The sequence below is a fragment of the Camelina sativa genome, chromosome 8 (genome assembly GCF_030686135.1).
Source record: "Camelina sativa cultivar CO46 ecotype springtype chromosome 8, ASM3068613v1".
Classification (NCBI taxonomy): domain Eukaryota; kingdom Viridiplantae; phylum Streptophyta; class Magnoliopsida; order Brassicales; family Brassicaceae; genus Camelina; species Camelina sativa.
Window position 1 is genome coordinate 2,941,089 of NC_141887.1, and position 14,196 is coordinate 2,955,284.

Below are 14,196 nucleotides of genomic sequence, written 5' to 3' on the forward strand. Positions count from 1 at the left end.
TTTAGCTTATGGTCATGGAGATGGCTTATGATTTTTAATTCCATTAGTACTATATGTTTTGCCTTAAGCCGCGTGTAAAGAGACTGTAGTTGTTCAAAACGAAGAGGCTTTTTATCTTTAGTTTAAAGTTGATGTAGTACATTTATATTTAATCGTTTGATTGAACTACCCTCTTAACCAATTCCCTTTCGAGAAAATTCACCAAGAGAAGCATAAACCAAAAGACAACTAAATTCTAATTCGCGAAGAGAAAAGTTTTCCTCTTTAGACCGAACCATGTAATGCCATGCAGTCTAATAGTGAAACCGGCAACACAAGAAAAATATGTGAGATGCACACAAAGAGTTTTTAATCCATGGATAGAATCAAATCCTGCAGCTACTATTACTAGTTTACTACTACAAACGCATCATTAAGCAAACTAGGAGGTTTTTTTTTCTGTTTAAAAAACACAGAACCAAGCCATACATTTTCTTTTTTTGCAAATCATTCCAAGAATTCATTACTGCGAAGGCGGTGGTTGGGCGGCTTGTTCCTCCCCTTTCTGCACCTCTTTCGGGGCTTCCTTGATATCATCACCAGCTTCGTCCTGGAGTTAATAAGATAAGACATCAACAACAATCTTAATTACTTGATGCAAATCACCAAAAGAATGAAGAGTGTAAGGAGAGACAAGTACATTGAGGTCAGAAGTCCAGAGGGTGAGATTGTCGCGGAGAAGCTGCATTATCAATGTACTGTCCTTGTATGATTCCTCTCCCAATGTGTCTAGTTCAGAGATTGCCTCATCGAAAGCCTACCACCATGAAAATCATATTATTTGTAACTGAACAAAAAAGTACTTGAATTAAACTAGAATCAGAATCCGAAGGTTTTCCAAATTTTGTCAGTCTAAGGCATTACTCTCTCTCAATCATCATAACTAACTACAATCCTATCGGTCAGTGAAACAAGAAGACCATATAAACAATTGCACAGTGACCATTGACAGACAAAGAAACAAAGAAATTTGTATGTGCTAAGTTTTATCAAGCAGAACATTTGTAAGAATAGTAGGTTTACTGGCTAAAAATAGTAGATACAAGTATAGCATTACCATAAACTAAATAAGAAAGTAATACAGACCTGCTTTGCGAGATTGCATGCACGGTCAGATGAGTTGAGAATCTCATAGTAGAAAACAGAGAAGTTGAGAGCAAGCCCCAGTCTGATAGGGTGAGTGGGAGCCAGATCAGCGAGAGCAATATCCTACATAAAAACACAAACACCAGAAGCTTGAGTCAACATGTTTTCTTACTACTCTATAGGTTAAACCGTTAAAGAACAAAAACCGAGATGGTAACCTGAGCAGACTTGTAGGCGACAAGAGTGCTCTCAGCAGCTTCTTTCCTCTCAGCACCAGTCTTGAATTCAGCAAGGTACCGATGATAATCTCCCTTCATCTTAAGGTAAAAAACTTTGGACTCAGTCAAGGAAGCAGCAGGAATGAGATGAGCCTCGAGAATGTTCAAAATGCCATCGCAAATCCTGGTGAGCTCAGATTCAATCTTGCCTCTGTAGTCCTTGATAATGGAAACGTGATCACTGTTACCCCTGCTATCTTCCTTCTGCTCAATGGAGGAAATAATCCTCCAGGAAGCCCTCCTAGCACCAATAACGTTCTTGTAAGCAACAGACAAGAGATTCCTCTCTTCAACAGTAAGCTCCTCAGTGTCAACAGTCTTTGCAACTTTCTCCATGAACTCAACCATCTCCTCGTAACGCTCAGCTTGCTCGGCTAACTTGGCTAGGTACACATTCTCTTCCCGGGACGACGACATCTTTGCAACACTCTTTTAAAAAAAAAACGAGGAAAATATCAAGTAGCAGCAATAAACATAGTAAAACACGAACCAAAACATTCACTAGTAATGCTGCAACAATTATCTCTTGACAAATCAATCAACGAACCCAAAAGAACACACTTTTTATAAACGATTCACACTGCTAGATCTATCCCAAAAAAAAAAAAAACCGTACACGAAAAAAGGAGTAAGAGTCTATAGAACGAAGTCACGAACTCTGAATCAAACAGATCTTGAAGTGACAACGAAAACGCGAAGAACAAGATAATAACAAGAAAACGCACAATACGAGAAGAAATTAAAGAGAGAAATAATCAAAAAAAAAAGCAGAAAACAAAACATTGTCGAGCAAAGCAAGACGAGATCGGATCCGTACCTTGGGGAATTGGGAATTTTCGAATTAGGGTTTTTGAATTCGAAGCGAAATAAGCCGAGTGAGAAATTGGGGAGACGATGGCGGACCCGTGTGTGTGTGCGCGCGCATTAAATAATTTGGAATAGAGTAAATGAGAGAAAGTGAAACACCCAATTATAGTACGACACGTGTACATGTTGACCGTCATACGACTTTTTTTGACCTTTCTTTGTAGTTTTTAATTTTATGTAGGTGAACTTAAACGAATCGTTTAGTTATGAGTCAAGTGTATAAATATATAAAAGATTAAAAAGGGGTTAAATGTTAAAGAGTAGGTTTCTTCAAGTGATTGACGAATTTACCCTTTGCCCTGAACCCCCATTTAGACAAAGACCTCTCTTGATCGATTTTGATTGGAGAAGGCCGGAAAAAGCTTTCGAAGGTCCGTCAAATGGGGAGCTATGTGGAGCAAGCTCGTGAGAATCACGTCAAGAAGAAGGTCGAAGAAGGTAATTTAACAATGTTCGCGTCTTATTCTCTCGCTATGTTCTAAACCCTAAACCCCCAATAAATGGGATTTGATTGCTTCCGGAATGGTCTATGATCGATACTCTCTAAGCATGGTTTGAATTGTAGCTCACGTGGTCCACTTTGAATTAACCCAATATATGCATCTGAACTGGTTTGATTCTAGCTAGCAGCTCTCATAGACTGTGTTGAAATTTGCTTCTATGTTTATCTCCTAGATTGAGCTTAAAAGATTGATGATTCTGGTAATACTTTTGTTAATAATAGCGCTGCGTAGCAAGATGAAGGCAAAGGCATTGATGGAATGTGATCAGTACGTCTCAAAGTATGCTCAATGCGCTACAGGAAGAACGTTTTCTGTGGTGTGGACATGTCGTAAGCAAGCTAAAGAGCTCAACACTTGCCTCCATCAATTGTATGTTCTCACCTCTTAATAGCTCCTCCTCATTCTATTAAACATGTCATCTTGTATTCACTTGTTAGATTCATAGATTTGTTGCGTATGTGAGCATCTGATTTTGATTGTTCTTTTTTCTTCTTAATATACCCTTCTCTGGTATGGTGAAATGAGACAACTTGTGGTTAGGAATTAGGATATGCATAATGTGATCATCAAGTACCTATTGCTAGGAATATATATATATGTAACCAAATATAAGCTTTATAAAAGGGGATGATTCATTGTTATTGCGATTAAAGAGATGCCAAAAACTATCTTCCCTATCCATGTAGCACAGTCAGTATCGAGTTTGTTCTTGGTGCACAGGTTACTTTTTGTGTCACTTGGTGTAGTATTGGGCCGATGCTTAAATGTTGTCTAACCATGAAAAGTTTTTTTTGTTGATTCTGCAGCACCAATGACAATGTCTTGGAGGAAATGAAGAGAGAGTATACGCTTCAAGAAGAGGGTAAAGTCTCAGCCTCGGCCATGTGAAATTTTTGTCGAACATAAGATTTGAGTCCCGACCAATGTTTGCTTTGTTTCTAGTTGATTATGGACAAATAGATCCTTTTATTCTATGCGTTAACAGTGGCCTTTCTTTAATAAGGGTGTATTCACTATAAGAAAGTACTCCCTATGTATCATGTGATGTTCTAGGATTTTTTCTTATATCACAAAGGATGATTTCTTTAGTGTATTTAATGTATTTTTATTCTTTAAATCAAATAACTAATTAATGTTTTTACTTTTATAATAAACATGCAGTTGATTGACAAGTGTAAGAAAAGTATTGAATAAATGAGTATTAAAAGAAATATAAAACAAAAGTAATTAATAATAATAGAACATTTATTATTTTTCTTAATCTTGATGAAAATCCTAGAAAATCATCTATTATGATACAGAGGGAGTAATAGATAATGTATTCCCATTTTTCTCATTTTGCAAAAATCCACTAATTCTAGAGATCAGATTCAAAGATGATTCTCATAATTAAAAAAACAGAGGTTTCACAACATTCAGGATTTAATACACCAAGAAACAAAAATTTGAGGTGCTTAGAAAGCAGAAAGCGAGTTAAAAGCAAAGGACTTCAAGCAGTAGGCTTCCTCATATTTCTTCCTGCACGAATCACTTCGTCCACCAAAAGCAATTGTGACGCAATTACTGGCCTGCAACACAAACAAACAAATAGCCTGTTATTGATATGGCTTCAACAGAAACCCAGAACTTTATTAGAATTGGCTGGTTGTTTCGAACATTACCCTGCATTGATAAGCTGGCGTTTCACTGAGTAATTGTCGAATATACCAGCCAGCTGCGGGTCAATTGGGTCACCATCCTGAAGGTTCAGTCCCACGACGTTCCCTTTGTCATGCTCGCTCTGTATAAGCGCATTACAATGAGCAATTATAAAATCTCTATTCTGTCCACAATTGATATCAGTTTATAGAAGATCATATAAGAGATGAATGCATACAGTTAGAGAAATGATCACGTCTTGGGTATCAAGACCTGCATTTTCTGCGAGTGTCTTAGGCACCACGAGAAGGGCATTAGCAAAAGCTTCAACGCCAAGTTGGGCACGCTGCAATGTTCATGATAGTATTAGTAATTTAGAATATTTGAGATGCATTTATTTATGCTCGAGAATTTAAGTACGAGTGAAATCAGTTTACCCCTTGAACGGTTTTCTTGACTTCATTAATTAAGTGTTGCCTTGCTGCAACTTCAAAAGCTCCTGCTCCCTACAGAAAGATGCAACCGCACATCAACATACCACAAAACATTTTATGCATGAATTAACCATCTCTTTGACGTTGCAGAGAAACGCAAAGCAAGGTTAACAAAATACTTCAAGATATTGTAAGGTACTTACTAACACAACACACTCGTCTTCTATGGTGTTCTTAACCGATCTTAGACCATCACGAACAGCGTCCTTAATTTGGGCAATAGTGTGATCATTAGGCCCTAGAAAACCCAAGAAATCATGAATGAACACCAAAACTAATAAAAGAATATATGAAACTTCAAAACTTAATGAAGCCATAGAAGTCGGCGTAATACCTTTTATGAGGATGGTACATGAATTAGGATTCCTCACTTGCTCCACAAAGGTGTACTTTTCCTCCCCAAGAACGTGCTCATAGACAAGTCCAGCCCATCCAAGAGACTCAGGGGTCAAGTCGTCAACAGAATTTACAGCTTCTCCACCACAGGCCAAAACTAAACGTTCCATATTCCTCCTCTTTGCTCTTCTAAGAGCAACAATCTGGACAGATAAGGAATGGCAATTAGATTCAACAGCCTCTATACAAGAGAAATTAGGTACAAAAGAAGAGACAAGCTCAGTCAGTGGCCCAGAAGGCCATAACCAAAACCACTTCTGCCAATCGTCTCCATGGATTATTGTATATCGACGGAAGAACTACTCTTTGAACACTATTATCAATTTCAATTCACTTAACAACAGATTCTTTCTTAGCATTCTTCTTATTGTTTCTATTTATCGGATAAAAACAGTGTCAGCTATTTATAAAATTGGTGTCGAAGCAAGAAAATACAGAAGTAGCTTACCCCTTCTCTAGCAAGAAGATCCAGTGATGGTGGGTCAATACCCTTTTGATTTATGATAACAAAGTTGTCATTATCACCACACACCTGCATGAGAAACAAAACATGTATTATTATTTTTTACGATGTTATAAAATACAGTTGGGAGAAATGGTCTCAGTCCCACCTTCTTCTTCAGCTCAATTATTTTCTTCACTCTTTCATCAACAGATCGCCTCTCTGCGGTAACCATGGCTTCCCTCTGCTCCGCATTAGAGTAGAAAAATCCTGCATTAATTTCACTGATAGATAAAGAAATATTAGTCTACATCACCAAAAACATACATACTATTATTTTCTCTTCACTGAATTGACCAAAGAATTATATTACACACCTCTTCTCATACTCCAATGACACATTGCAAGTTAAGATGTGGCAGTTTTCTGCGCGTCTTTTCATGTCAGGGTGTCTTGAACCATGATCCAGAACAAGCCCCTCAACCTAATTCAGGATTGAATCAATAAACAGGTCCTAAACTATGAATCTTTCATACTATGAAAGCATTTAAGCATAACAGGAAAAAAAAATATTTCATTACGTACTCGCAAATTTTTCAAATATAAACCTATAATGATTTGTGGGAACTATTTTACAGTAAACCACACACGTCAAGACATACCAATCGTGTGTCAACATCAAATTTGTGACGCATGTGCATTATTTCCACCATAAACAGATCAATAGCTTCCTCAGGCTTTCGGATGCAGAGAACCTGAAATATGCGGAAAGTAGATAATTAGACGACAAAAATAGGCGCTTGAAACCCAATCTTAGTGCTTAGATGAGTCCTCATCTGTGTGAGAGAAAAAAAAGTGAAAAGCATTACTGAGATTCTAATAGAGATCGATTAACTCACTGAATTAACGACAATGTCAGTCAGTTGATCAGCCAAGCCTTCGTACAACTACACAAGCCACAAGAGTAAATCGAAATTAGAAAGCAAAGAGAAGAATTAAATAAAAAGAAAAATAGATCATAAAAATGAAGAAAACCTTTGTTCTTAGTGTTGTTCTGGCAACCATTTTTAGGATCTCTTTATCAGCTTCATCACCCATAACCACAGGGGTCTTGAAGTTCTCAAGAAATTGAAGCGTGGCTCTCTTAGCAATCTCGAAACCATCAACTAGGACACGTGGATGCATACCTGATACATTTATAAAACCTTCATTAAGATTTTGGCTACAAAAAATAGATACCAGTTTATACTGCCACCAGTTATGACCATTTCTACATCCAATATAAACAAAACTTGGCAAATCAACGTCGTTGAATATAAATTGTAGGTCCACAGATTGAGTAATAAAATAAGAACAAGCATAGAGGAGCATAAAACTAACGAACTCTCACAAATTTAATGTAAGATAAGGTACATAATTTCAGCTAACATAGCGACTTATTACCTTCATCGATGCAGCGTTCAGACTGTTTCATAAGCTCACCAATGAAGATGACAGTGGAAGTAGTACCATCACCACTTATGTCATCCTGTGCGACGGCTGTCCTCGCAATCATAATGGCTGTTGGGTTCTGAATTTGCTGAAACAGTTAAGAAGTAAACGTGTAAGCATCATCTAACCAAGATGACTTGTTAAGAGCAATAACAGTAACCCTTATCAACACAGTTCATTTTCCAACACTATCTTAAGGCTTTCGTCTTTTCATCTCTATCACAATGCTGACAACACACATATACCTAATCAGACTCCTACACTAAAAAAAAAAAAAAAAAATCTACAACCTTATATATCCTCAAGAAAGATTGCTACATAGTCTCTTAACTATTAACATACTCAATATCAAACCAATCCTCCTAGAATCTAATATTACATGACACAAGTCACTAAAGAGCAATACAGAGCTCGATTCAAACAGATCAGTAGGATCTAGATTTATATTCTCAAACTAACCATTTCTTTCAAAAGCGTGTTCCCATCCTTGGTAAGTTTAATATCTCCCGAACCACCAACAAGCCTACATCGAAGTGAGCAACAAATCGGAAGGTAAGTAAGCAAAAAAGAAACATCTGGGAAAATGAAGAACAGTGAACATAGATCAGATTAAATCAATCAAAAAGGAGATAAAAATTACATCTTGATAGTTCCTTTAGGACCGAGATTCGACTTGAGCACATCCTGCAAACCCTTGGCGGCGTTGATTGTCATATGAAGCGCCGCCGATTTGTTGAGAACCTCCGCATTAGGATTCAGAACTCGCACAGACATTTTCGATAACCTTGACGAGAGCACTCAAAGAGAAGAACTGGGGACTGAACTAGAGAGAGAGAGAGCTTGGTTTTTTTTTTTAGGGCTTTCTGGGTTTTTAAAATTTTTGATGAAGAAAAACAAAGAAAGAGAAGCCGATGTTGAGAGACTCTAATTGGTATGGAGACTTCGATTTAACGTAAATTACAAATTTTCACCAACATTATCATATGTTTTACGTTTTTAGCCAAATATTACTTTAATAATCAAAAATACCATTCGTTTATCAATTGACGAAAAATTAACATAATATAGATTTAGATCCAAAAATTATTAGGTCTGTACTTATTTAAACACTCAGTATAATATTGTCATTCATTAAATTTTGATAGATTTGATCATTTGATTTGTAGTTTAATTAGGATATTGAAAAAATATCATGTTATTGATCATCAAATATATAACTACTACAGTTAGCAACTGAACTGTTTTGAATACATGCTTTAAAAAGTATCCTACAACAAAATAAAGATGATGAATTATTGAATTAAATTTACTAGTTGATTTGACATTAACTGGACTCAAACACACCAGTTAGATATGTGTCCAAACCACAATGTGTTATATAAGCTAAGCGCATGACATATACGTATAGCCAGGGCCGGTCCGTAGGTAAATGATGCCTTAAGCATGGTCAAAAATTGTTGCCCACTGACTTCTTTTTTCTATATACATAAGATAATATAAGTATATTATGAAATAAATTAAGCATATTATAAGAATTTAAAGTGTTTGAAGAACAAAAAAGAGTACTAAAAAATCCAAAACATCTATGGCAATATGCATTGTAATATTTTTGATATATTTTTTGGTCAAAATGTGTTTATAAGTAATTTGTTAAAATTTTGGATTCAAAGCTTCGAAAGATGGATTTTAAAAAGTACTTATTTAAATTTTAGAAACCAAGAGAAGAAAAAAAACTTATAATAGCTAAGACTAAGAGTAACACGTTAATATGATATAAAATCAAAAATGTATACTTTAAGTAACTAGACTCCAAATATAAAACAAATAAAAAGAAGAGATAATAAAAGGTAGAAGACAATTCAGACGTACAAACTAAAAATTGATGCCCCTAAAATTACAAAAAAAAAATGATGCTTAAAGCTTTTGCTTCACCAGCTTCCGGTCTGGGCTGGTTCTGCGTATAGCCGTAATAGACCGGTCCGAACAGATACAACCTTATCGATATGTGATACCATTCCTGTTTTGGTTGGGATACGCACGTATCGAATTTAAGTTTTTGATGTTGATACCAACTTTGTTTTTTCTTGGTGATTGTTGTCAATAGTAATTTCGTACCAAACACTCCATATGAACAAAGCCCCGTCAAAAAGTGAACAAAGAAGCAGGGAATATATATCATCTTCTTTTATGCATTTTGGAGCTTGGGACCATACATGAATTGATTGAGTCAATTCGTTTTTTTTTTGGTTTTTCGTTCTTTACTCGATTCCAAAATGTATTGGTGTGAAATATACATAAACCTAACCTCGTGAATAAACAGTATCTAATAACTGTAATCAGAGTTTTTAAAGCAAAAGATTGAGTTTTAAAAGAAAGGATTTTAAGAATGACTTAACTTTATGATTCTTAAAACTGTAATGAAATAGTCTATTAATTGTTTATCCTCTACAACATTTGTATGGGTCTCTGTCACGAAGGCAAAGTTATCAAAGTCAACTATGAGAACAATTATAGAAGTGCTGGAAAACAAAAGGTAGATTCTAACTCTTTTCTTAGCTTTTTTTTTTCCTACAAAGTAATAAAATTATTTTTTTGGGTAAAAGAAAAAAAAACTGTCCTTCATTTTCACTTAAACAAAATAGTAACTAAACTACATTAGTCATTTGGCAAACTGCTTTGTTACGGATTTGTGTTTATCATTTGTGTTTCCTGATTGTAACTACACCTAAAGCATTGAGATATGAGCCTAAAAGATTAAAGCACCCTATAGGTCTGTTTTTGAATTTTCTCTTGTCGGCGAGGAACCAAGTCTATAACATCTTGTTGGTTCAAGATTTTGCGAAACCTATCTTCATGGTTGAATCCGCTATGGTCCCAAAAGATCTTTCAAACGCTGCAAGCCTCTTAAAGTTGAGCATTCTTTTAGATAAATCATGGAACCATTAACTTTATTTTTATTGTATTTTTTTAGCTTTTGTTTGTATGAACTATCCTTTTTTAGGACTTAAGTAATGAAAATCTTGTTTGACCCAAAAAAAAAAAACTACATTAGTCATGCAGTGGATACGTAATTTAAATGTACAAGACCATCTATTTGAACACAAACAAAACCTTATATATATATATATGACAATTACACAATTTATCCAAATATGACAGGAGGAATCGTACTAATTTATACTAATCACATCCACTGAGAAAACTACGTACAAAGCAACTTACTTTAATTCACAATTAAAGTAACACAATATTTCACGTTTCTATTATTATTTCGACGTCCAGCATTAAAAAACCATATTAAAAGGTTGCCAAAAAAAAGTTTTAGGGAAGGATTATGGATGTATGAAGTTGTGAAGACGACACATCATGTCGTGGATTCGATCACGTGACACCGACGAGTAGTCGAGAATATGAAAAGCGTGACCAACACCTCCATGAACAATACCTTCAACTCTCTTCCCATGGCTTCTCATCACTCTACACATCTCCAAGTTTCTATCTTTTAGTATATCAAACTCCGCCATGAACACCAGCATCGTTGGTAACTTCGCTCCCGCCGAGCTTATGACCAGAGGGTTACACCAAGGATGATCTCTACTCGCTCCACGTGGCAGAGCCAGGCGCCAATACGCGTCGGAAGCAGAAAGAGTCAAAGCCGATGACTTGGAGTGATGTTGTTGTTTCTCCGAGGACGTTCTTGATTCGCCGCCGAAGAAAGGGTGGATCAGAACTATGCCCTTGAGGTTTAAACTATTCACGTATTTGCCACTGGCGGTCACTCTAACGGCGACTTGGTAAGCTATGTTGGCTCCGGCGCTATCTCCGGCCAACAAAACGTTCGAAAGATTACATTTACTCACCCAAGAAGAATATCCTCCGTGAGATATTTGTTGCTTAACTAGCCACGAGAGGACGCTAACGCCGTCGTCGTATGCCGCCGGGAGACGGTGTTCAGGAGCTAAACGGTAATTCACCGAGACGACGACGCAACGTGTTTTGACGGCTAGGCTGGCCAAGAAGTCGTGGTAGCAACTCCAAGCGGTGGAGCCAACGCAGAAGCCACCGCCGTGGAAGTAAACGAGGAGAGGGAGAGTAACGGACGGCGAAGCTGCGGCGTCGGGGACGTAGACACGTACTGACGTGTCGTTAGATAGTTTGATGTCAAAGGCTGTGGCTTTGGCAGATGGGTGAAGAGTGGGTGAGACGGTGGGGACTATGGGAGGTCTTTCGACGCATCCGTCGTTGAAAACTTTGATGAGCCCTTCGATCTCTTCCACGACGGGTCCATGACGGTGGTGGTGGGTTCCGCCACGACGGTTGTCTGAGGATTGGTGGTTGTGAGAGAAGGAAATGGTTGCCATAGGGGTTTTTTTGGACTATGAAGTGTAGTATTGTTGGTTTAGTTTGGATTGAGTGAGATGTGAGATTCATCCAAGTTCTTTATATAGAGAAATTTATCAAAGATACTTTCATTTTCTTAAATATTTTTTTTAAAAAACAACTCTATAATATAATTTACGGAATTTTCGATTGGAAATTCGGATTTTTATTGTCATATATAGCATCTATGACTATAGTATAGATGGGAATATAGATCCTTGATCTAGATCAAGTGGGTGAATCTTCACCACTCCAAACCTGTCATAATATTACATCACGACTCTAGTTCTTACTTTTAGAACATAAATTTATTATTACATATATGAATACTGAGACTAAACGTATTATAACGTAGTTCGTATTAGAATCGTATCAAATTATCAATATACACTGAATTAGGTTTTGATTTAGTTATTAATAATCCCAATCCCAAAAGACCAAGACTAAATAACAAAAAGCCATACAAAAACAGGACAAAATACCATAATCATATTGTTAAGGTGTTGACATTACAAAAGGAATTATATCACGTGGAACTTTTTCATATTGCAAGGAATATTACCGTCAAAAAAAAAATGCTTACATGAAAACATAGAAGAGGAGTTATCCCAAAAGAATAATAATATTATTGCCAGTCGTTGTATTATGAATAGTTAAATGATTGTAAGTTGAGCTTCAGTTGATTTGATCCCAAACAATTCGAGTTGTTCCATCACTTCTTATAATGTATCATTACAAAGTGGAACTCAAGACTATTGTTTGTCCTTCTCGAGGATTTTTATCCATATATATTATTTATCTACATGATCTACCCAATAGCCACAAGAAAAATGGATATAATCATTTCTCAAACTGTAAATTTATTTCTCTCTTCTTTACATTTTCCATTTTATAGGTAGTTAGATATCAAATACTGTATCAACTTTACTAGAGGGCGAATAATAATCGCTTTTCAACTTCTTGAGATGCATAGTATAGTTTGGTTATACCCACAAAAGCTTTCGGAAGCCTCGGAAGAACAATAAAATTGAAATGTTTAGTTATATACTTGAATGCATAATAACAATGTGGAAAAAATTGGTTTTTGTTTTTTATATAGGTGAATAACCAAACAAAAGTAGAGAAGTCAAAAGAACATAAAGTCGGCAAAGATTCTAATGGGCAAGTACAATTCACAAATCTTCTAAAATTCTTATGATATATTCCCCTTCGAATATTCTTTTACATTTCTGTAATTGTTTTATCTTTTCATTGTAATTTGTTATGTTCATTGGAAAACAAATGTAAACATTAAGCACCCTTTTTCAAAAATATTAAGCTTACAATTTACAAATTTTGATTAGTTATAATAATATTATCTCCTATGTATTCACTTCTCTTCGTACTTTTTCTAACAATAAATAATGTTTAGCTTTGTTGAATCTTTGATCATGTTTCCCTTATTATACAGGCACAATTTTTAAACCGTGTGAAAAAATCTTTGGAGAAGTGATTTTGACTATAGTTTATCTTTGTAATATTCGAGCTTTTCTAATATTCTCTTTGAAGGCACCAAATGGATTTTTCATTCGATAAGAATATTTACTTCTCTTATTCTTCCCCCCTGTCTTAACCGTGGCGGAGAAAGGTTTTGCCCAAATAAACAACATACAAAAGGCGTGTAGATTAATAAAGGAGCGTAGTTTCGTGGAAATTAACCATATTCGGAAAAAAAAAGAAAGTAAACAATTGTATAAGAAATCTTGAGTAAACTGCAGTTGGCCACCACCTTGGTTATAGCCACTGGTGGGACGTTAGAAACAATGTATTGGTTGTTACGTATTAATCTAAATCTGGTATGTTTGACGGAAAAATTAAAAAAAATCTCAAAGTAACAATTTTGTGTGTTTCTTTAGCCACTCTACAAGGCTCATACGAAAGATGCAAGTATATAGACAAAAAAATCTTGAATTCGTAGTGTTTTAGGAAATGATTATAGTGACTTAGTGAGTTATATACTCTTTTTTTTTTGTAACGAAAGGTAGGTACAAATCAATCACCCCATCTGTGTAAAACAGCAAAAAGTAACCATAACAAGACATTTGATTCTCTATAGGAAAATAATATGTAACCACTTTACGACCCCCAAAGAAAAAAAAAATTATTGTTGTATGTGATCGAGAAGATAGTTTGCAGCCAACTGTTCGTACAGCCCTTCTCTCGAATCCATTGCTTTCAGCTGTTTTTCTACGATTAAAACAAACCCGTTTCATTGCTTCATTCTCTACTGCTGTGATTTGGAGTTGCAACAAGTCCTCTTCAGGCCTGTGGCCGCTGTGCCAATTCGTTGCCACTGTGGTCTGTGTATCATACCAAAAAGCAAGTTGAACAAAGGCTATACTTTCTCCTAGTCTCTGCACCATAATATACAACCATATTTAATTACCGTTCAAATTAAAGGGCTCCTAGGTTTGTACACGTATATATCATATATGAAGCCGGCTTTGTTTTCAAGTTAGGTGAATTGTAAGCAACTCATTATATACCTGGTCAGTGTGGCGCAAGAAATCATGTGATCCAGTTTTTGGCAGACACTATCAAAA

At 35.9% G+C, this 14,196-nt stretch overlaps 4 protein-coding genes across 4 annotated transcripts; 1 reads left to right on the forward strand and 3 right to left on the reverse strand.

Moving 5' to 3' along the window:
- Positions 1-327: 327 nt before the first annotated feature.
- Positions 328-2,343, reverse strand: LOC104705890 (14-3-3-like protein GF14 upsilon). The gene is made up of 5 exons (XM_010421980.3): positions 2,221-2,343; positions 1,344-1,832; positions 1,126-1,248; positions 680-796; positions 328-589 (listed from the first exon to the last, which is right to left on the reverse strand). Exons 2-5 carry the CDS (start codon positions 1,818-1,820, stop codon positions 503-505), a joined length of 804 nt encoding a protein of 267 aa, XP_010420282.2. The 5' UTR covers positions 1,821-1,832; positions 2,221-2,343; the 3' UTR covers positions 328-502.
- Positions 2,344-2,518: 175 nt separating this feature from the next.
- LOC104705892 (uncharacterized) lies at positions 2,519-3,910 on the forward strand. The gene is made up of 3 exons (XM_010421981.3): positions 2,519-2,708; positions 2,995-3,142; positions 3,580-3,910. Exons 1-3 carry the CDS (start codon positions 2,651-2,653, stop codon positions 3,659-3,661), a joined length of 288 nt encoding a protein of 95 aa, XP_010420283.1. The 5' UTR covers positions 2,519-2,650; the 3' UTR covers positions 3,662-3,910.
- Positions 3,911-4,137: 227 nt separating this feature from the next.
- LOC104705897 (T-complex protein 1 subunit zeta 2-like) lies at positions 4,138-8,169 on the reverse strand. The gene is made up of 15 exons (XM_087463548.1): positions 7,875-8,169; positions 7,694-7,757; positions 7,187-7,322; positions 6,779-6,930; positions 6,643-6,690; positions 6,406-6,498; positions 6,121-6,227; positions 5,913-6,027; positions 5,750-5,833; positions 5,240-5,444; positions 5,049-5,143; positions 4,849-4,917; positions 4,650-4,757; positions 4,435-4,553; positions 4,138-4,341 (listed from the first exon to the last, which is right to left on the reverse strand). Exons 1-15 carry the CDS (start codon positions 8,006-8,008, stop codon positions 4,263-4,265), a joined length of 1,608 nt encoding a protein of 535 aa, XP_087319674.1. The 5' UTR covers positions 8,009-8,169; the 3' UTR covers positions 4,138-4,262.
- Positions 8,170-10,327: 2,158 nt separating this feature from the next.
- On the reverse strand, positions 10,328-11,726 carry LOC104705895 (putative carboxylesterase 17). The gene has a single exon (XM_010421988.3). The coding sequence runs from the start codon at positions 11,593-11,595 to the stop codon at positions 10,567-10,569; it is 1,029 nt and encodes a 342-aa protein (XP_010420290.1). The 5' UTR covers positions 11,596-11,726; the 3' UTR covers positions 10,328-10,566.
- Between the last annotated feature and the right edge of the window lie 2,470 nt (positions 11,727-14,196).